The sequence below is a fragment of the Mobula birostris genome, chromosome 10, assembly GCF_030028105.1.
Source record: "Mobula birostris isolate sMobBir1 chromosome 10, sMobBir1.hap1, whole genome shotgun sequence".
In the NCBI taxonomy this organism is placed as follows: domain Eukaryota; kingdom Metazoa; phylum Chordata; class Chondrichthyes; order Myliobatiformes; family Myliobatidae; genus Mobula; species Mobula birostris.
In genome coordinates, this window is record NC_092379.1 from 10,385,356 (window position 1) to 10,408,772 (window position 23,417).

The window sequence follows — 23,417 nt, forward strand, 5'->3', positions numbered from 1 at the left end:
ATCTTTATAAAGCTAATTTTGTTCCCTTAGTAGACTCTATGAAGTATTTATTTAGTAGATGGAGTCCCCTTACATTTTTACCTGTCGGTCATATTCATATAGTTAAAATGATGATTCTACCGAAATTTTTATATTTATTTCAGAATATTCCTGTTTTTTTGACAAGCAAGTTTTTTGATCGGATTGATTCTATTATTTTATCTTTTATTTGGAATAATAAAAGACCAAGAATTAGTAAATGTCATTTACAAAAATTGAAAAAGGATGGAGGTCTTGCTTTGCCTAATTTTAGAATGTATTATTGGGCTGTTAATCTGCGATATATGTCTTTTTGGTTATACTGGGTTGATAAGACTGATCGGCCAATTTGGGGAGATCTGGAACTAAAAGTTGTAAAACAGTTTTATTTAACTTTGTTATTGGGGGCTCCTTTACCTATGCAATTAGGTAAAGTTGTTAATTTTGTTGCAGCAGAGTTAGTACTTTACTCAGAATAAAAGAGACAGAGACTCTTTTGGGCTCACTTCATAGCAAAGTCCTTTTATTGTCGTGATGATCACGGAGAGCCAACCCTCACAATGGAGCGGCGGGCTCTAACTAGACGCATAAGCAAGTTGACCGTTTATACAGATAGATGAGACAGCTCGACGTGCAGAGAGATGATTATTTCTTAGAATATGTCTGGCCTGCGGTTGATGATAAAGCAGATAGCGCTACAATTCTTGCAAGAACACTGCTTCGATGGAAATAATTTGTTAACACCTTTGCAAAGTCGAATGCATCAAAGGGAGCTCTTAGCAGCAAACGAAGAAGAGCTGCTAATGAAGAATTTTCCATTATCACAAATTTAAACTTATATCCTGTGATTAAGTATTCTTTACAAATTTGGCTCCAGTTCCGCAATTCTTTTAATCTTAAAAAATTTAAACTTTGTAGTTTAATTTACCGAAATTAATTTTTTAAGCCTTCTTTGAGTGATCCAATTTTTCTACTTTGGAAAAATAAAGGTATTAATTCTTTTTTGGATTTATTTAAAGAAGATAGATTGATGTCCTTTGAACAATTAACTGATAAATATTCTCTTTCATACTCACACTTTCTGCAATAGCTTCAAGTTAGACATTTTTTACAAAAATACTTGAGTAATTTCCCTTACATATTGGAGGCTGACCTGTTAGATAATATTATGAGTATGAATCCTTTGATTAAGGGTTCTATTGGAAGAATTTATAATTTATTATTACAATGGGATAAGCGTCCTTTGTCTAAGATTAAACAGGATTGGGAAAAGGAACTTAATTTGACTTTTATGACGGAGGATTGGATGCGGATATTGAAGTTGGTTAACTCTCCTTCAATTTGTGCTAGCCACTTATTGATTCAATTTAAAATTGTACATCGTTATCATTTGACAAAGGAGAGACTTTCTAAAATCTTTCCTAATGTTGATAGTCATTGTGATAGATATGAAGCTGAGATAGCTACACTGACACATATGTTTTGGTCTTGTTCTATATTGGAACAGTTCTGGAAGTCGGTTTTCTCAACAATTTCTAAAGTACTTAAAATTAATTTACAATCTAATAAATTAACTGTGCTTTTTGGAATAGTTCCTCAAAATATTCATGGTATTTCTGTGTCTGACCAACACGTTATTGCATTTGTTACATTGATAGCTAGGAGGGCCATTTTGTTGAGGTGGAAGGATACATCAGCTCCCACTTTGTCACAATGGTTCTCTCAAGTGATGCTATGTCTTAGTTTGGAGAAAATTAGAAGTTGAACCTTTGAACCTTTATTTGATTTTGAGTAAAGATGGGGCTTATTTGCTTGTTATTATCATTTGAGTTAATTGATATAATTTTTCCATGATCTAATTGTAAATTTTTTTTAGTATATTTTCTCTTCTTGCTGGCGGTTTGATGTTTATTTTCAGAAGCTTTTTGTATGACGCATGGCTCTGGGGTTGTACACCTAATGAGTTCTCTTTTTTTTCCTCACTTTTCTGCTCAGTAGGTTTTTTTTGTTATCATAAAATTTTGTTTTCAATCTTTAAGATGATGGGTTTTTTTGAGGCATTGTAAGTGTTGTTACTTCGATGTACTCATGTTATTTTTCCTATATATATATATATATATATATATATATATATATATATATACAATAAAAAGATTTGAAAAGAAAAGAATGGAAGGTGGGGGGAGGAGAGAGACGCACAAGGTGAGAGGTGAAACCGGGAGGGGGAGGGATGAAGTAAAGAGCTGGGAAGTTGATTGGTGAAAGAGACAGAAGGTCACGGAAGAAAGAAAAAGGGGGGGGGGAGGCGATGGGTGGGCAAGGAGATAAAGTGGGGGGGAGGATGGTGGGAGGCATTACCGGAAGTTTGAGAAACCGATGTTATCAGGTTGGAGGCTACCCGGATGGAATATAAGGTGTTGTTCCTCCAACTTAAGTGTGGCCCCATCACGGCAGTGGAGGAGGCCATGGATAGATGTATCAGACTGGGAATGGAGAGTGGAATTAAAATTAAAATGGGTGGCCACTGGCAGATCCCGCTTGTTCTAGCAGAGCTTGGCGAAGTGGTCTCCCGATCTAGGTCGGGTCTCATCGATGTACAGGAGGCCACACGGGGAGCAATGGACGCAGTAAATGACCCCAACAGACTCGCAGGTGAAGTGTCCTCTCACCTGGAAGGACTGTTTGGGGCCCTGGATGGTAGTGAGGGAGGAGGTGTAGGGGCAGGTATAACACTTGTTCCACAAGGATAAGTGCCAGGAGGGAGAGACGAATGGACAAAGGAGTCGCGTGGGGAGTGATCCCTGTAGAAAGCAGGAAATGGGGGGGGGGGGGGGGAGGGAAAGATGTGCTTGGTGAGGGGGAACATCCGGAGAATAATGTGTTGGACACAGTGGCTGGTGAGGTGGTAGGTGAAGACAAGAGGAACCCTATCCCTGGTAGGGTGGCAGACTTATGTGAAATGGAAGAAATGCGGTTGAGAACAGCATTGATGGTGGAGGAAGGGAAGCCCCTTTCTTTGAAAAGAGAGGACACCTCCCTCGTTCTAGAATGAAAAGCCTCATCCTGAGAGCAGATACGACGGAGATGGAGGAATTGAGAGAAGGGGATGGCGTTTTTACAAGGAGCAGGGTGGGACCAGGTGCTGTCAAGGCAGCTGTGAGAGTCCGTGAGTTTGTAATAGACATCGGTGGATAAGCTGTGTCCGGAGATAGAGAGGGTGAGATCGAGAAAGGGGAGGGAGGTGTTGGAAATAGACCAGGTAAATTTGAGAACAGGGTGAAAGTTTGAGGCAAAGTGGATGAAGTGGACGAGTTCAGCCTGGGTGCAGGAAGCAGCACCAATGCAGTCGTCGATGTAACATAGGGAAAGTGCGGGATGGTCACCAGTGTAGGCTTGGAACATAGACTGTTCAACGTAGCCGACAAACAGGCAGGCATAGCTGGGACCCATGTGAGCGCCCATGGCTACACCTTTTGTTGAAGGAAGTGGGAGGATCCAAAGGGGAAATGACTTAGAGTGAGGACAAGTTTCGCTAGGCGGAGGAGAGTGGTGCTGGAGGGGAACTGGCTGGGTCTGGTGTCCAGAAAGAAACAGAGAGATTTGAGGCCTTCCTGGTGGGGAATGGATGTTTATAGGGACTGGACTTCCATAGTAAAAATAAGACGATGGGGGGCTCGGGAACTTGAAATCCTTGAAAAATATCAAGAGCGTATGAGCTATCACAGATGTTGATATGAAGGGACTGAACAGGGGTGGGGGGGGGAATAAAACAGAGAAACAGAGTCAAGGTGTGCCGATATGAGTTCAGTGGGGCAGGAACAAGCTGAAACAATGGGTCTACCTGGACAAGCGGGTTTATGGATGTTGGGTAGGAGGTAGAAACAAGAGGTGCGAGGAGCGGGAACTATGAGGTTGGTGGCGTTGGATGGGAGATCCCCAGAGTCAATAGGGTTGGTGATGGTGTGGGAGACAATGGCCAGGTGTTTCTTAGTGGGGTCCTGTTCGAGGGGGAAGTGAGAGGAGGTGTCTGAGAGTTGGCGCTGGCCCTCAGCAAATGGAGGCCAGTCCGCCAGACTACTCAAGCACCTCCCTTATCTGCGGGTTTGATGGTGCGGTTAGGACTTGTGCGGAGAGAGTGGAGAGGTGAGCGTTCAGAAGGAGTGAGGTTGGAATTGGAGGGAGGAGTGTTGAAGCCGAGACAGTTAATGTATGGCATGGCATCAGTCCTCTTCACCACCCTATCAACCTGGGTAGCCACTTTCAGGGAGATACGAACTTGGACCTCCAGATCCCTCTGGTCACCAACACTGTTTAAGGCAAGACCCTTTCCACTTGACCTGCTGAGGTGCACCACCTCACACTTATCTGGATTAAACTCCATCTGCCATTTCTCTGCCCATATCTGCTACTGATCTATATCGTGCTGTATTCTTTGCCAGTTTTCTACGCTGTCCACCAATCTTTGCATCTTCCTCAAACTTATTAACCCGCCCATCCACATTTTCATCAGATCAGTGATATACATCACAAATAGCGGAGGTCCCAGTATGGATCCCTGCAGAACACCATTAATAACAGACCTCCATCCAGATCAAGTCTTGCTACCCTGTTACCCACTGTTTTCTAGGAGCAAGCCTATTCTGAATACAACGGCCAATTCACCATGGATCTGAGATCAACGTTTTTGTCCCAAGTCTCCCAAACCCTGGATTTAAGTCGGCAGTGTCTGGGATTTCCATCCGCTCTCATTCCCTCTGCCCGCGCTTCCAAACACACCGGGCGCACTAGTGGGGAAAGCCTAGGCAGCATCACCCATGGCAGCCCCTACAGCCGGAAAGCCCGCTAATGATCTACCCGTCGCGGTCGAAGCAATACGCAAGCACAGCAGAAATGACACCAGCGCCATCACTCATCAGAAACTCTCCAGATTCAACATTGCTTAATGTCATTTCCTGTACACAGGTTGAAATGAGAAATATATCATCGTAATTCTGTGTCCGACGCAGCACAAAATAACACCATAAGATAAATAACTTAACACCATAAATATAAATACTGTACATAACAGAGCTTACACACTGTACATACTTCGACTGATCTTTGCCAAGCTGGTGCTGGTGAAGCAAAGCGACGTGTCGCGGGCAGACGGCGAAGAAGAATGACCACAGACACCAGACTTCAAGCTTGATTGCTTTTTTTTTGCAACACGATATCGTAGAGAGCCTGCAGAAAGGTGCAAGGCTCTAAGTTACAGAGCAATTCTGGCATATGCTGACACCCATGGACCGACAAGCATGTGTGACTAGTCGCATGCATGTGCATCTGTTACACAGGATATTCTTAATCGCAGAACAGCAAGGTGGTTGAGTCGCGAGAGCGCCTGTTTCCGTTTTCAGAGTCTGCATCCTGGTTTGTGAAAGTCTAACTGTCGTCTGCAGGGCTAAGCTTACAACAAAGTTCAAGTGAAAAAATACAAGTGAGTTACTTAGTTCATTAACCCTTTTGCTGAGTCTTTATCTACAGCAGCTTACAAAACTTTTACATTTACTTCCTGTGAACGTTTATTCCTTTCTCCAGCTGATCTGGCAGCTGTGTGTTTCTGCCCTGCTGATGTGATGACCTGCTGGTGTTTCTGCCCTGCTGGTGTGATGACCTGCTGGTGTTTCTGCCCTGCTGGTGTGATGACCGAGGCTCGGGGTTTACTTCGGCTGTGTTTTTCTGCCCTGCTGGTGTTTCTGCCCCTGCTGGTGTAATGCCCTGCTGGTGTGATGACCGAGGCTCGGGGTTTACTTCGGCTGTGTTTTTCTGCCCTGCTGGTGTTTCTGCCCCTGCTGGTGTAATGCCCTGCTGGTGTGATGCCCTGCTGGTGTGATGACCAAGGCTCGGGGTTTACTTCGGCTGTGTTTTTCTGCCCTGCTGGTGTGATGACCTGCTGGTGTTTCTGCCCTGCTGGTGTGATGACCTGCTGGCGTTTCTGCCCTGCTGGTGTGATGACTGAGGCTCTGGGGTTTACTCCGGCTGCTCTGGGAGCGGATCCGGGATTCATTCTGAACATAGAACGTAGAAATCTACAGCACATTATAGGCCCTTCGGCCCACAATGTTGTACCGACCATGTAACCCAGTGGTCCCCAACCATCGGGCCGCAAAGCATGTGCTACCGGGCTGCGAGGAAACAATATGATTTGGCGATATGAAACGATATGAGTCAGCTGCACCTTTCCTCATTCCGTCACGCACTGTTGAACTTTAACGCACGCGAGGTCATTACGCACACGAGGTCATCAGTGACCCAAGACGTGCAAAGGAATGGGTCCGTGACCCATTCATGAATGTTTCCGGTGAATCTTCCATGTCAGCGCGGGAAAAAGACAACTCCTCAGGCTTACAATGACGGCGGGCTGAAAAGTATGCTTGACATAACATCTCTGCCGGCATTCTGGATCAAAGTCAGAGGCAATTGCCGATTGTGTCGCCTCTGATCTGGGCCGACATTTACGTGCCGGGCGGCACCTAATCAACTAGCTTGTTTTTTCTTAAAGATGTGCTGGGTGCGTTCTGGCCACCGCTGTACCGCTGCATTCTTTGCGGCCATGTATCAGTCCGCGGCCTGGAGGTTTGGGACCACTGTTATAATTGACTTATCACTACATTCATGCGAGGAAAATATGCGCTGTGTGTTTAATACCAGAACTAAACACAGTACTCCAAGTGGGGTCTGACCAAGGTCTTATATAGCTGTAATATTACCTCACGGCTTTTGAACTCAATCCCATGGTTGATTAAGGCCAACACACCATACACCTTCACACTGTCAACCTGTGCAGCAGCTTTGAGCGTCCAATGGACATGGGCCCCAAGATCTCTCTGATTTTCCACACTGCCAAGAGTCTTACCATTAATATTATATTCTGTCTTCAGATTTGACCTACCAAAATGAACCACTTCACACTTGTCTGGGTTGAACTCTATCTGCCACTTCTCAGCCCAGTTCTGCATCCTAATGACGTCCCACTGTAACCTCTGACAACCCTGCAGACTATTCACAACACTCCCAACTTTTGTGTCATCAGCAAACTTACTAACCCATTCTACTAATTCCTCATCCAGGTCATTTATAAAAATCACAGAGCAGGGGTCCCAGAACAGAACCCTGCAGAACATCAATGGTCACTGACCTCCATGCAGAATACTAACCATCTACAACCACTCTTTGCCTTCTGTGGGCAAACCAATTCTGGATCCACAAAGCAATGTCTCCTTGGATCCCATGCCCCATACTTTCTGAATGAGCCTGGCATGGGGAACCTTATCAAATGCCTTAATGAAATCCATATACACTACATCCAATGCTCTACCTTCATCAATGTGTTTTGTTACATCCTCAAAGAACTCAATTAGGTTTGTAAGGCACAACCTGCCCTTGACAAAGCCTTGCTGACTATCACTAATCAGTACGTCTCTCTAAGTGCTCATAACTGTTCCGAGATACAACACTGAGCATCATAGGAAGTCATTCCTGCCTGTGGCCATCAAACTTTACAACTCCTCCCTTGGAGGGTCAGACACCCTGAGCCAATAGGCTGGTCCTGGACTTATTTCCATCTAGCATAATTTACATATTATTATTTAATTATTTATGGTTTTATATTGCTATATTTATACTCTATTCTTGGTTGGTGCAACTGTAACGAAACCCAATTTCCCTCAGGATCAATAAAGTATGACTACGACTATGAAATCCTGCCTCTCAGTATTTTCTCCAACAACTTGCCCACTACTGAAGTAAGACTCACTGGTCTATAATTTCCTGGGTTATCTCTACTCCCTTTCTTGAACAAGGGAACAACATTTGCAACCTCCAATCCTCTGGTGCTTCTCCCGTCCCTATTGATGATGCAAAGATCATCGCCAGAGGCTTAGCAATCTCCTCTCTCGCTTCCCGTAGGAGTCTGGGGTATATCTCACCTGGACCCCGTGACTTTTCTGACTTAATGCCTTTGAGAAGCTCTAGCACTTTCTTAATGTCCTAATGCTCAAGTGTTTCAGTCCACTGTAAGTCATCTCCACAATTGCCAAGGTCCTTTACGTTGGTGAATACTGAAGCAAAGTATTCATTAAGTACCTCCGTTACTTCCTCTGACTGCACATAAACGTTTCCACTATCGTACCTGATTGGTCCTATTCTCACATGGATTATCCTCTTCACGTACTTGTAGAATGCCATGGGGGTTTCCTTAATCCTGCTCGCCAAGGCCTTCTCATGGCCCCTTCTAGCTCTCCTAATTTCATTCTTGAGCTCCTTCCTGGCACAATTATAATTTTTTAGAGCTCTAACAGTACCTAGTTTCTTGAACCTTTCGTAAGCTTCTCTTTTCTTCTTAACTAGATTTTCTACATCCTTTGTACACCATGGTTCTTTTACCCTACCATCCTTTCCCTGCCTCAGTGGAACATACATAGAAACATAGAAAATAGGTGCAGGAGTAGGCCATTTGGCCCTTCGAGCCTGCACCGCCATTTATTATGATCATGGCTGATCATCCAACTCAGAACCCTGCACCAGCCTTCCCTCCATACCCCCTGATCCCTTTAGCCACAAGGGCCATATCTAACTCCCTCTTAAATATAGCCAATGAACTGGCCTCAACTGTTTCCTGTGGCAGAGAATTCCACAGATTCACCACTCTCTGTGTGTGAAGAAGTTTTTCCTAATCTTGGTCCTAAAAGGCTTCCCCTTTATCCTCAAACTGTGACCCCTCGTTCTGGACTTCCCCAACATCGGGAACAATCTTCCTGCATCTAGCCTGTCCAATCCCTTTAGGATTTTATACGTTTCAATCAGATCCCCCCCTCAATCTTCTAAATTCCAATGAGTATAAGCCTAGTTGATCCAGTCTTTCATCATATGAAAGTCCTGCCATCCCAGGAATCAATCTGCTGAACCTTCTTTGTACTCCCTCTATGGCAAGGATGTCTTTCTTCAGATTAGGGGACCAAAACTGCACACAATACTCCAGGTGTGGTCTCACCAAGGTCTTGTACAACTGCAGTAGTACCTCCCTGCTCCTGTACTCGAATTCTCTTGCTATAAATGCCAGAACTCCATGCTAATGTTCCCTGAACATTTGCCACAATTCTGCCGTGCATTTCCCTGAGAACATCTGCTCCCAAGTTTCCGCCTAAAAGCATTATATTTCCCCCTACCCGAATTAAATGTTTTCCCAAATTGTCTGCACCTATCCCTCTCCAGCTCTATGGTGAAGGTGATAGAATTGTGATCACTGTCTCCAAAATGCTCTCCCACTGAGAGATCTGGCACCTTTCCCAATACTAGATCAAGTAAAGCCTCTCCTCCAGTTGGCTTGTCGACATATTGCAACAGGAAACCTTCCTGAACACACCTAACAAACTCCACCCCATCCGAACCCCTTGCTCTAATGAGTTGCCAATCAATATTAGGAAAGTTAAAATCACCCTTCATCTGGTTTGGGGTGCTGTTGGTTTGATTCTTTTGTTTGCATGATGTATGTGTATTTTTTTCTCTCTCTCTTCTACTCAGTGGTTTTTTAGTTTTTTAAAATTCGGTTATTCGGGTTTCTTGCTCTGTGGCTGCCTGTAAGTGGACAAATCTCAAGGTTGTATAACTTATACATTCTTTGACATGAATTGAATTTGAATTCTGAGCTACTCTCCCTGCCAATCTGCAGTGCGTAATTTCCCCTTAAGTAACATACTTCTGAAACTAGATCTTCTGAAGGATTCAGAGGACTAACTCTCAAGTATGAGGGGTGGCACCTTTAAGGGGACAAAGGCTCATCGCCATGGCCATAAGAGAGGAAGAAGGGGAGGACTCCAAGACAGGATAAAGCGCCAAGGTATATAACTTCCTCTTCCCAGCATCTTGTAAGCAAATAATCTGTTGATGGAGAAAAAGATTTTGGACCTAAGGGCAAGATTGCTTTATCAGAGGGAAATGAGGAATCGCTGCATTCTTTATTTCACAGAGACATGGCTCACTCCAGACACGCTCCATACATTGGCGAAACCTGAGGATTTCTCGATACACAGGATGAACCAGACTGCTGATTCAGAGAAGGCAAAATGTAGGTGGCATGGGGAAGAGGACTGTCTTTCATAATAAGCTCTTTATGGTGCTCGGGCGCAGCGGTATTGTTACACTCCTGTTTCCCTGACCTGGAACATCTATAGCCACTGCTATACTACGATTGGGACTGCCTGCTGTTCCATGCCTAGACCACATTTTGGGAAATTCGATCGCTTGGCCGTCCTCTTCCTACATGAGTACAAGCAGAGGCCAAAGGGCAAGGCTCCGGAAGTAAGGACAACAAAGAGCTGGTCGTGAGAGGCAGAGCCTGCGTCAGAGGACTGGGCCATGTTCAACGACTCCTCAGGGGATCTGAACAAATACACCACGCTTGTTATGGACTTCATAAAAAGAGTCGCAGACGAGCAAAATCATTCAAAATCTTCTCCAACAAGAAGCCCGAGATGAATCATGACATTCTCAATCTCTTGAGGGCCAGATGAGTGGCCTTCAGATCTGGCAACCAAGTAAAGTACAATCTCTGGAAAGCCATCTCGCATTCCAGACCAAATCTGAATCACTGAAGAACGCCTGACGGCTCGAATGCCATTCCCTCCTACAAAGTGAAAACCCAGGCAACAAGGCTTTGCTCCCTGATGATCTCAATGCCTTCCATGCTCACTCAACATGGAGGCACCTTCACAAACTCCCTCAGCCCCCAAAGACCCTGTGACTTCCGTCTCTGAGACTGACTTAAGAGCGTCCTTCAGAAGGGTGAAGCCACAGTGCCCCGACACGGTACCTGACCGAATACTAAAGATCCATGCTGATCAATCGGCCGAAGTGTTCACCAATCAATACCTTTAACCTCTTGCTTCGACAGTCTGAGTTACCCACCTGCTTCAAGCATAGCTCAATTCTCCCGGTGCCTAAAAAGAACGTGGTAGTCTGCCTCACTGGCTATCGCCCAGTAGCACTTACATCCACTGTGATGAAGTGCTCGAAAGGCTGGTGGTGAAACATATTAGTCCTGCCCAAGAAACGACTTCGATCTGCTCCATTTTGCCTAGCGTCACAACAGGTCCACAGCAGAAGCCGTATCACTGGCTCTTCTCTCAACCCTGTAAGTAAGGATATATCCACCAGGACGCTCTCTATCGACGGCAGCTCAGCATTCAATACCATCATCCCCTCAATACAAATAAGTTTCAAGACCTTGGCCCCAATACCTCCTTGTGCAACTGACCTCACTTACAGACCCCAGTCAGTTTGGATTGAGTAACTTTAAATTCCTTGGTGTTAATATTTTAGACGATAGGCACTGGGTCCAGCATGCAGGTGCCATGACGCAGGAAGAACAGCACTGCCTCTACTTTCTTAGACGTGTACAAAGATTTGCATGTCATCTAAAACTCCGAAAACTTCTGTTGATGTGTGGTGGGGAGCTGCTTCACAGCCTGGCGTGGAAACACCAATGGGGTTGAACGGAAAATCTTACAAAAAGTAGTGGATACGGCCCAGTCCGTCGCGGGTAAAGCCCTCCCCGCCATTGTGCACATCTACGTGGAGCACTGTGGTAGGAAAGCAGCGTCCATCTTCAGGGATACCCACCGCTCAAGTCACACTCTCTTCTCAGGAAGAAGGCACAGGAGCCTCAGGACCTACTACACCAGGTTCAGGAACAGTTACTACCCCTCAATCATCAGGCTCCTGAACCAAAGGGGGTAACTTCACTCGACCCATCACTGAACTGTTCCCACAACCTATGGACTCACTTTCATCTCATGTTCTCTATACTTATTGCTTGTTTAATTGTTGCTTTTCTTTCTTTATGTACTTGAATGGTCTGTTGTCTTTTGTACACTGGTTGTCTTTCATTGGTTCTATTGTGACTCTTGCATTTACTGTGAATGCCCGCAAGAAAGCAAATCTAAGGGTTGTATATGGCGACATGAATGTACTTTGATGATAGATTTACTTTGAACTTGATTGTACGTCCATAAAGTGACGCTGGGCACAGGAGTGTCTGCACGTATGGTGACTGCCAGGAAATGATCAAGTCGTGGCAGTGGGGGATGTAGAGGGTGGGTTAGTGGGTGCAGGTGATCAATCAGCCTTACTCCTCGGGGAAAGTAACTTTTTAGTCGGGTGATCCTGGTGTGAATTCTAAGTAGAATTCCGAGAAATGACTTCAATCTGCTCCCGGTTGGGAGTGAAACAAAAAGTCCCTGAGCAGAGTGGACGGGATTCATCACGATGTTACCAGCTCTTTTCAAACACTATATGTAATTTATTTATTTATTGAGATACAGTGCAGAATAGGCCCTTCCGGCCCTTTGAGCAATCCAGCAATCCCCCGATTTAATCTGAGTCTAATCACAGGACAATTTACAATGAGCAATTAACCTCCTAACCGGTACGCCTTTGAACTGTGGGAGGAAACCAGAGCACTCGGAAGAAACCCACACGGTCACAGGGAGAACGTACAAACTCCTTAAAGACATACAAGAGCATAAGATCTAGGAGCAGAATTAGGCCATTTGGCCCATCGAGTCTGCTCTGGCTGATCCATTTTCCCTCTCAGCTCCAACCCCCTGTCTTCTCCCCGTATCACTTCATGCCCTGACTAATCAAGAATATCAACCTCTGCCTTAAATCTACATAGAGGCTTGGCCTCCACAGCTGCCTGTGGCAAAGAATTCTACAGTTTCACCACTCTCTGGCTAAGGAAATCCCTCCTTATCTCCATTCTAAAGGATGCCCCTCTATTCTGAGGCTGTCCCCTCTGGTCTTAAGACTCCCCCACCACAGGAAACATCCTCTCCACATCCACTCTATAGAGGCCTTTCACCATTCGATAGGTTTCAATTAGGTCACCCCTTATTCTTCTGAATTCTAGTGAATACAGGTCCAAAACCATCGAACAAACTTCATATGACAAGCCATTCAATCCTGGAATCATTTTTGTGAACTTCCTTTGAACCCTCTCCAGTTTCAGCACATTCTTTCTAAGATAAGGGGCCCCAAACTGCTCACAATACTCCACGAGGTCTCACCAGTGCTTTGTAAAGTCTCAATATTACATCCTTGCTTTTCTATTCTAGTCCTTTTGAAATGAAGACAAACATTGCACTTGCCTTCCTCACCACTGACCAAACAGGCAAATCAATCTTTAGGGAATACTGCACGAGGTCTCCCAAGTCCCTCTGTGCCTCAGATTTTTGATTTTTCTCTCCACTTAGAAAATAGTCTACCCTTTCATTTCTTCTACGGAAGTACATGACCATACACTTCCCGATTTCTTTGCCCAGTCTCCTAATCCTAGTCTAAGTCCTTCTTAGCCCAATTCATCAAAACTACCTGCCCCTCCATGTATCTTCGTATGGCCTGAAAACTTTGCAACAAAGCCATCGATTCTGTCATCAAAGTCACTGACATATAACGTGAAAAGAAGTGGTCCCAACACGGACCCCTGTGGAACACCACGAGTCACCGGCAGCCAATCAGTAAAGGCTCCCTTTATTCCCACTCTTTGCCTCCTTCCAATCGACCACTGCTTTATCCATGCTAGAATCTTTCCTGTAATACCATGGGCTCGTAGCTTGTTAAGCAGCCTCATGTGTGGCACCTTGTCAAAGGCCTTCTGAAAATCCAAGTACAGAACATCAGCAGATTCTCCTCTGTCTATCTTGCTTGTTGGTTCTTCAAAGAATTCCAACAGATTGGTCAGGCAGGATGTTCCCTTGAGGAAACTATGCTGACTATGGCCTATTTTATCATGTGCCTCCAAGTACCCTGAGACCTCATCCTTAATGATCGACTCCAACATCTTCCCAACCACTGAGGTCACAGTGTGGAGGAGAGGCTACATGACCAGGGGCAAGGGAAGGCATTGTGTGCAAACAGGGAACATTGGGTGCTAACTCTTGCAAAGTAAGGTGTGAGTATAATCTGCTGTAACCATGGAAACAAGAACTAATGTGCTGAACTCTGCAAGATAGTTTAACATGGAGCTGCTGTTTTCCCCTTAAGTTTTTTTTCTTGGGTAAATGGTAAAATATAGAACATAGAATAGTACAGCACATACGAGGAATTCTGCAGATGCTGGAAATTCAAGCAACACACATCAAAGTTGCTGGTGAACGCAGCAGGCCAGGCAGCATCTGTAGGGAGAGGCCCGAAACGTCGACTGCACCTCTTCCTAGAGATGCTGCCTGGCCTGCTGCGTTCACCAGCAACTTTGATGGGTGTTGATAGTACAGCACAGTACAGGCCCTTTGGCCCACAATGTTGTGCCAACCCTCAAACCCTGCCTCCCATATAACTCCCCCACCTTAAATTCCTCCATATACCTGTCTAGTAGTCTCTCAAATTTCACTAGTGTATCTGCCTCCACCACTGACTCAGGCAGTGCATTCCACGCACCAACCACTCTCTGAGTAAAAAATCTTCCTCTAATATCCTCCTTGGACTTCCCACCTCTTACCTTAAAGCCATGTCCTCTTGTATTGAGCAGTGGTGCCCTGGGGAAGAGGCGCTGGCTATCCACTCTATCTATTCCTCTTATTCCTAGGGTGTGGTAATATTTCTGTACAGTGATTGGATTGTATAGTATAAATATAGTATAGTATATTGGATTGTATAAACCAAGTCTGCTGAACTGTATAAAAAGAGGCCAGTGTAACAGGAGAGCAGAGTTGGGTGCTGGTGGAGACCAGCTCTCTCTCCTTGATGCCAAGTACAATCAAGGTCCCAAAATGAGACTCCAGAGTCAAGTATTCTTTTCACCTGACTGGAGTCAAATTTCCGCGGCACAGAGTAACCGGTCTATAATTTCCTTTCTTCTGCCCATCTCCCTTTTCGAAGAGCGGAGTGACATTTCCAATTTCCAGTGCTCTGGAGCCATCCCAGAATCGAGTGTTTCTTGGAAGATCACTACCAGTGCCTCGGCAGCCACCTCTTTCAGGACTCTGGGGTGTGGACCACCTGGTCTAGGTGGCTTGTGCACCCTCAGACCTTTCAGTTGCCCAAGAACCTTCTCCCTGGTAAAGGTAAATTCACAAACTTCATGCCCCCGACACCTGGCACTGCCAGTGTCTTCCACAGTGAAGACTGGTGCAAACTATGTGCCCGATGGTGACGGTGATGCGTTGGGCTGCCCAGCCCCCGGGGTGCGGGGGCCAAGGTGTGCCCGGAGCTCACGGCAATTGCCCCTCAGTGGGAGGGGAACGCCGGCGCCGGCGCCGACTCAACCCCCGCCCGGGTCCCCGCTCCTACCTGTTGCCGGCTCCGGAGGGGCTGTTGTCCACTCGGCGCATGCGCGGTGTCCGGGCACGGCCTGCGACACGTGGCGCCGTCGCGGGGCGTTCTGGGTAAGCAAGATGGCGGTCCTCGAAGCCAGTCGCTGTCTTGATAACATGTAATAACATATGTGAAGAATTCAGCAAACTCCCACACACAATGTGTTCAACATCAATAGGCATTAAAGGTCAAAGTCCAACAAGTGCAGATATAAAGTTCAAAGTGAATTTTATTATCAGGGTACGTACATGTCACCATATACAACCCTGGGATTCTTTCTCCTGCAGGTATACTCAGTAAATCTATAGGATGGTAACTATAACAGGATCAATGAAAGGTCAACCAGCAGACAATAGACTGTGCAAACGCAAATATAAATCAATGGCAATAAATAACAAGAACATGAAATAACACGATAAAGAGTCAAACACGAGGAAATCTGCAGATGCTGGAATTTCAAGCAACGCACCTCAAAGTTGCTGGTGAACGCAGCATCTCTAGGAAGAGGTACAGTCAACGTTTTGGGCCCTTCGTCAGGACTAACTGAAGGAAGAGCTAGTAAGAGATTTGAAAGTGGGAGGGGGAGGGGGAGGGGGAGATCCAAAATGATAGGAGAAGACAGGAGGGGGAGGGATGGAGCCAAGAGCTGGACAGGTGACTGGCAAAAGGGATTTGAGAGGATCTTCGGACGGGAGGCCCAGGGAGAAAGAAAGGGGGAGGGAGTAAGCCCAGAGGATGGGCAAGGAGTATAGTGAGAGGGACAGAGGGAGAAAAAGGAGAGAGGAAAAAGCTAATAATAACGAATGGGGTGGGAAGTGGAGGTGGGGCATTAACGGAAGTTAGCGAAGTCAATGTTCATGCCATCAAGGTAAAGAGTCCTTACAGTGAGACTATGGTCTGTGGGAACATCTCAATGTACGTGAGTGTAGTTATGCTCTTTTGTTCAAGAGCCTGATGGTTGAGGGGTAGTAGCAGTTCCTGCAGCTGGTGGTGCAAGTCCCGAGTCTCGTGTGCCTTCTACCTGATGGCAGCAGCGAGAAAAGACATGGCCTGGGTGGTGAGGATCTCTGATGTTCTGGAGTTGCGTGAGGAGCCAAGGAGATGGCATCTGCTGTGGACCTGTTGCCACAGCAGGGAGCCTGGAGTGGATCCAAGCTACCTCTCAGGCAGGAGCTGATATGTTTCATCTCCAACCTCTCAAAGCCCTTCATCCCTGTGGGAAAAAACTCAACTGGGTGATAGCCATTGAGGCAGGCCACCAGTATAACTGAAGCCCACTTGAAGCAGCTCGGTACCATATACCGCGAAGCAAGAGGTTGAAGATCTCAGTGAACACACCAGCCAGTTGGTCAGAGCAGGTCTTCAGTACACAGCCAGGTACCCCATCTGGGCTGGATGCTTTCTTGGATTCACCAACCTGGAGGTAGTCCACGTGTCAGCTTCAGACACTGAGATCAGAAGATCATCAGATGATGTCGGGGGTTCGTGAAGGTCCCTCCATGTTCTGATGGTCAACGTGAGCATAGAAGGCTTTTCTGTCAGTGAAGCCCTGCTGTCCTCCCTGTTGCTTGACTTAGCTTTGTAGGAGGCTATAGCGCTCAAACTCTACCACAGCTCGTTGGTTCCAGTCTAGTCCAGAATCGCCACTTTGCCAGTGAGGTGGCTTTGCAGAGATCCCACCTGCACCTCTTGTAGCGTCCTTGGTCTCCCGACCGGAACGCCTCTGATCTGGCCCTCAGCAGATTTCAGAGCTCAAGGTTTACCCAGGGTTTCTGGCTGGGGAAGACTCTGAACGATTTAGTGGGGACACACTCGTCCGCAGCAACTGTAGTAAAGTCTGCTTACAACCCTGGGTATTCATGCAGGTCTCTAGGTGAGTCCTTGAACGCGACCCAGTCCAATGACTCAAAGCAGTCCCGTGAAACGAAAATGCGAGATTCTGCAGATGTTGGCAATCCAGAGCTACACACAGAAATTACTGGAGGAACTCAGCAGGTCGGGCAGCAGCTATGTAGAGGAATTAACAGTCCTGGCTTCGGGCCAAAGCCCTTCACTAGTCACCTGTCCTGGAGAAGGGTCTCAGTTTGAAGCCTCGACCGTTCACTCCACTGCGTGGATGCTGCCTGACCTGCTTTGTTCCTCCAACATTTTTTCAGGAATGAAATAACTTTATTTTCAGTCAAGCAGTTTCAAAATGTTGTTGATCTTCCATTCCTCGATCTGATTCCCTCCTCCTCCTCCCTGTAGACTCACCCTCCACTACTTTCTGTGTAGCCCGAAAGCCCTGCCCAGTGCGGCCACTGTTTGGTTTTAATTCTTCCTTCATTCAACCAAGCGGCTGCTCATTCTGCCCTCGGGCGCTAGGGGGCAGCGGTGCGTCGCAACAACGCAGCTGTGTAAGAGGCAGCCCTGGCTGTGAAATCAGTGATTAACAGAAGGGAAGAAGGAGTTTTACAACCTATAACATTGTTCCTTCACCCAGGCCCTGAAGAAAGAGGAAAATTTGAGACGAAAACACCACCTTCTGCAGTCTGTACAAAGTCATAGAGGTAAATCTCCTTGCCCACTGAATCTCCTCTCTTCTCTTCGGCTGTCCATCGATTTCGATGTTGACTGATGCCTGGGCAAGGTTTGTATGGAAGACCAGCAGGTGCCCATGCTGCAAGTCTCCCCTCTCCACGACACCAATATTGTCCAAGGGAAGGGCACTAGGACCCATACAGCTTGGCACTGGTGTTGTCGCAGAGCAATGTGTGATTAAGTGCCTTGCTCAAGGGAACAACACACCGCTAGAGACCTTCAGATCACTAGATCAACGCCTTAACCACCTAGCCACGCGCCCACAGAATAGTGACCAGTTGGAACTTGTCATCAAAGCGGGAGCGATGGATTTAGGAGGACTGATACATGTGCCCTCTCTACTGCATATTGGATATTTGGCAGAGATATTAAGCACCTGAGACACATGATTTGAAACAGAACTGATTTATTTGTCAGAGATCCACAATATTAAACATCAGTCTCATTTAAGGACACAGCCTCAGAACGGAGGGACGTCCATGTAGAACGGAGATGAGGAGGAATTTCTTCAGCCAGAGAGTGATGAATCCATGGAATTCGTGGCTGTGGAGGCCAAGTCACTGAGGATATTTAAGGCAGAGGTTGATAGATTCTTGATTATTCAGGGCATGAAGAGATACAGGGAATGGCAGGAGATTGGGGCCGAGAGGGAAAATGGATCAGCCATGATGAAATGAAATGAAATATATTTATTGTCATTGTATAGTACAACTTGCCATGCACCAATACAGCGAAAATAAGTTTGCAACTCTCGTACTCGATACTATAAAACAGCAAATAAAATAAATAAACAATAAATAAAATCAAGTAACCAGCCAGTACAAGCAACGTCCAGCAGTACAAAAGCACAACTCAGATGCATGATGGCCATAAAACCAGTATTAAAGTAGCAATATAACAACTTATGGATGATGCTTGATTGATTGGTTCAGAGCAATTATAGCTCTGGGGAAAAAGCTATTTTTCAGTCTGAACGAAATGGCGGAGCAGACTCGAGGGGCCAAATGGCCTTATACTGCTCCGGTATCTTATATACTGCTAATGCCAGTCTTAAGGCTGGCATCAGCAGAACAAACCCCTCCAATGCTCAGTGACCAGGGTTCAGTCCTGGGTGTGATCAGCCGTCGGCAATCCCTCTTGCAACCGTGATGGTCAAATATTAACGCAGAGCTTGTTTGAACTTCCTGCCTGATGTGAGGTGGCTGATGTTTCAGCAGGAGGGGTGATGCTCCCCTAAGGTTGAAGGGTGGCCTCTCCTTATTGTGAACCCACTGGAGCCTCGCGAGGTGGGTGAACTGAATGGTGGCTTCCCAGGCTCAGAGCAGGTGTGCGGCTACTCCCCCGTGGGAACTCGCCAAGAGCCGGCGAAGGACATCTGACTGCTGTCAGACCTCTGCCCATTTCTCAGGTCAGATCACGGACGCGGTGCATCCCTCCCGCGAGCAAACCAGCTGAGCCGCAGACAAGGGAACGTCTGCGGCCGCGGGAAACCCAGAGCAACACGCACAAAATGCCAGAGGAACTCCGCAGGCTGTGCAGCATCTGTGGAAAAGAGTAAACTGTCGACGTTTCGGGTCGAGGCCAGTTGAGCACTGTACATCAGTCACTGAAAACAAGCAGGCAAGTACAGCAGGCAGTGAAGAAAGCTAATGGCACGCTGGCCTTCATAACAAGGGGAATTGAGTATAAGAGCAAAGAGGTCCTTCTGCAGCTGTACAGGGCCCTGGTGAGACCACACCTGGAGTACTGTGTGCAGTTTTGGTCTCCAAATTTGAGGAAGGACATTCTTGCTATTGAGGAAGTGCAGCGTAGGTTCACAAGGTTAATTCCCGGACTGGCGGAACTGATATATGTTGAAAGATTGGAGCGACTGGGCTTGTATACACTGGAATTTAGAAGGATGAGAGGGGATCTGATTGAAACATATAAGATTATTAAGGGACTGGACACGCTAGAGACAGGAAACATGTTCCCGCTGATGGGTGAGTCTAGAACCAGAGGCCACAGTTTAAGAATTAGGGGTAGGCCATTTAGAACGGAGTTGAGGAAAAACTTTTTCACCCAGAGAGTGGTGGATATCTGGAATGCCCTGCCCCAGAAGGCAGTGGGGGCCAAGTCTCTGGATGCTTTCAAGAAAGAGATGGATAGAGCTCTTAAAGATAGTGGAATCAAAGGTTATGGGGATAAGGCAGGAACTGGATACTGATTGTGGATGATCAGCCATGATCACAGTGAATGGCAGTGCTGGCTCGAAGGGCCGAATGGCCTACTCCTGCACCTATTGTCTATTGTCTATTGAGCGACTGGTCTCCAGTGAAGGTATGTCACTATGTTCTCAGGGCCCTGTTAAACTGGCCTTCAGACACAAAGCTGGGAAGAGATATGCCTTTTTTCCCCGAGGATCGACAATGAAGATGTCATCACTGTTGGGGGAATCTGCTCACACTTTCAATGAACCAAAGGCAATTTACAAGCTTTTTGTCTCCAGGTCGGCTCATCCAAAGCTCTAACTCGGCTGCTTTTTCCTGAAAAGGCTCCTCTCGTTTGATCAAAAGCATGTGATGTTTCACTTGCTAATTTCTCTAATAGTGAAGCCACAAGAAACAATTCTCTCGTTGTTTGTCCCACTCAACGCTTACTGAAATTGCCCGTTTCCTTTCATGGTGAAACTCGTGATCCAAACTGTAAGTATTATGCATAAATCGTACTTTATAACCCAAATAAACCGAGGCAGGAGGAGAAGATGGTGGCGCGACGCAGCGTGCATAGCCTCTCCAGTGAAATGATATCATATTGTTAAATAGGGGCCGTGCCAATTCTGATTTGATGGAGATGCCTGTGAGAGTACGGAGGAACATCTGGAGAAATTTCTGAAATGCCCGGTTCGCTGCTGCTGCTACTGTGTGATCGAGAATCTCCGGAGGGAAGGCCCCAAAATCCCCGCCTTTGCCTGCTGCTGGCAGCCGGGGCTGAGGTCGAAGTGTTCGGCAGAGATGGTGCTCGGTGTCGAAGGGCTGGTCGGAGGCTCGGAGTTTTCGGACGACTCAGAGTCGGACTGTGGTCGGGCATGGCAGGGAGAGTTTTCTTCCTTCTCCCATCTGTGTGAGATGTGGGACTTTCGAGAGACTTTGAACTTTTTTTTTACTGTGCCCATGGCCTGTTCTTCATCAAGTTACGGTATTGCTTGCACTGTCGTAACTATATGTTATAATTATGTGGTTTTTGTTAGTTTTTCAGTGTTGGTCTGTCCTGTGTTTCTGTGATATCACACCGGAGGAATATTGTATCATTTCTTAATGTATGCATTACTAAATGACAATAAAAGTGGACTGTGTGTCCTCATAATCTAATCTAATCTAAAAATAGCAATCTCCAGTCCAATCTTTTGACTACTAGGGGAATGCCCATTTCTCGTAAATCCAGTAAATACCATTGAAGATGGTTTCATTCATTCCTTTATATCAACCAGACGTTAACATCTGATCACAGATGCTCTGACCTACAGGGGCCCCTTTTCCAACAATTCTTATTCTTCCCCAACATTCAGGGACTCTACCCAATGGCCCTCAAAATTCTGCTTCGGGCCTAATTGAGTGCGACCTGTTGTCACTGGGGAAATACCACCCAGCAAAACAAAACATTCGCTTCTTGCCACTGTCCCATCTCGTACTGAGCCCAGGTGCAAAAGGTTTCCCCGGCAGGCAAATTCAGTTCTGCTAAAGGGTGCGGCCATCATCCTTCTCCACGATGAAGAACGCCTGAGCACATCCAGCAAGTGGACACGCTACCGCGATTGGCACACTCACAAGCCATTTCAAACAGGGTATTTCTTTGTTTCCCTCCTCTCACTAAAGCGACGATTGGGATTAGTCCATCAGAACAGTCGCTAAGTTCTTCATCCTGTAGCTTTTTCTCTCTTTGTTTTTCTGCTCAGCCTTCAGAGAGGGCGGTGTTCCCAGTTTGCACCGACATCCGTGAATCCAGTTAGATTTACCAGCCATCAAGGCAAGTTTACTGTCATTTAACTATATACATATATAACCATATATTGTATGTAAAAACGAGACAACGTTTCTCCAGACCAGGGTGTAAAGCACAGTGGTACACATTACACACAATAACCTAGGAAACTAAGGGTAAAATCTACAGATGAGTCACACATACATAACAGACTAAAGTGCATTCATGTTAAATATGGTGAGGTACAGAACAGATTAACCGGTGACACTTCGAATGCGATGTGGCAGGGAGTTCAGAAGCCTAATGGCCCGAGGGAAGGAACTGTCTCCCATCCTGAACATTCAGGGCTGTGTCCTAAGCCCCATCCTTTACTCTCTGTGTACTCATGACTGTGTCGCCACCCACAGCTCCAAATTGCTAATTAAAATTTGCTGATGACACTACACTGATTGGCCTAATCTCAAATAATAACAAGGTGGCCTACAGGGAACATAGAACATAGAATAGTACAGCACAGTACAGGCCCTTCGGCCCACAATGTTGTGCCAACCCTCAAACCCTGCCTCCCATATAACTCCCCCACCTTAAATTCCTCCATATACCTGTCTAGTAGTCTCTTAAACTTCACTAGTGTATCTGCCTACACCACTGACTCAGGCAGTGCATTCCACGCACCAACCACTCTCTGAGTAAAAAATCTTCCTCTAATATCCCCCTTGAACTTCCCACCCCTTACCTTAAAGCCATGTCCTCTTGTATTGAGCAGTGGTGCCCTGGGGAAGAGGCGCTGGCTATCCACTCTATCCATTCCTCTTATTATCTTGTACACCTCTATCATGTCTCCTCTCATCCTCCTTCTCTCTAGAGAGTAAAGCCCTAGCTCCCTTAATCTCTGATCATAATGCATACTCTCTAAACCAGGCAGCATCCTGGCAAATCTCGTCTGTACCCTTTCCAGTGCTTCCACATCCTTCCTATAGTGAGGAAGAAGTCATCTCTCTGACATTGGGTGTCAAGCAAACAACCCCCCCTTCAATGTCGCAAAAACAAAGGAGCTGGTTGTGGGCTACAGGCGGAATGAAGACAGCTAACCCCTATTGACATCAATGGATCTGGGGTTGAGAGGGTGAACAGCTTTCAGTTCCTCGGCATCCACGTCACCGAGGACCTCACGTGGTCTGTACACACCGGCTGTGTGGTGAAAAAGGCACCACAGCACCTCTTTCATCTCAGACGGTTGAAGAAGTTTGATGAGGGCCCCCAAATCCTAAAAACTTTCTCCAGGGGCACGATTGAGAGCATCCTGACTGGCTGCATCACTGCCTGGTATGGGAACTGTACTTCCCTCAATCACAGGACTCTGCAGAGAGTGGTGTGGACAGCCCAGCGCATCTGTACATGTGAACTTCCCACTATTCAGGCCATTTACAGACACAGGTGTGTAAAAACGGCCCAAAGGATCATTGGGGACCTGGATCACCCCAACCACAATCTGTTCCAGCTGCTACCAT

General features: G+C 46.4%; 1 protein-coding gene across 1 annotated transcript in view; it reads right to left on the reverse strand.

Moving 5' to 3' along the window:
• Nucleotides 1-23,417, reverse strand: part of LOC140204406 (uncharacterized) — a 102,629-nt gene that overhangs the window by 62,125 nt on the left and 17,087 nt on the right. Inside the window, 3 exon segments of the mRNA XM_072271127.1 lie at nt 5,567-6,065; nt 15,343-15,473; nt 16,976-17,094. Of these exon segments, the coding sequence (XP_072127228.1) occupies nt 5,567-6,065; nt 15,343-15,473; nt 16,976-17,094 (749 nt within the window).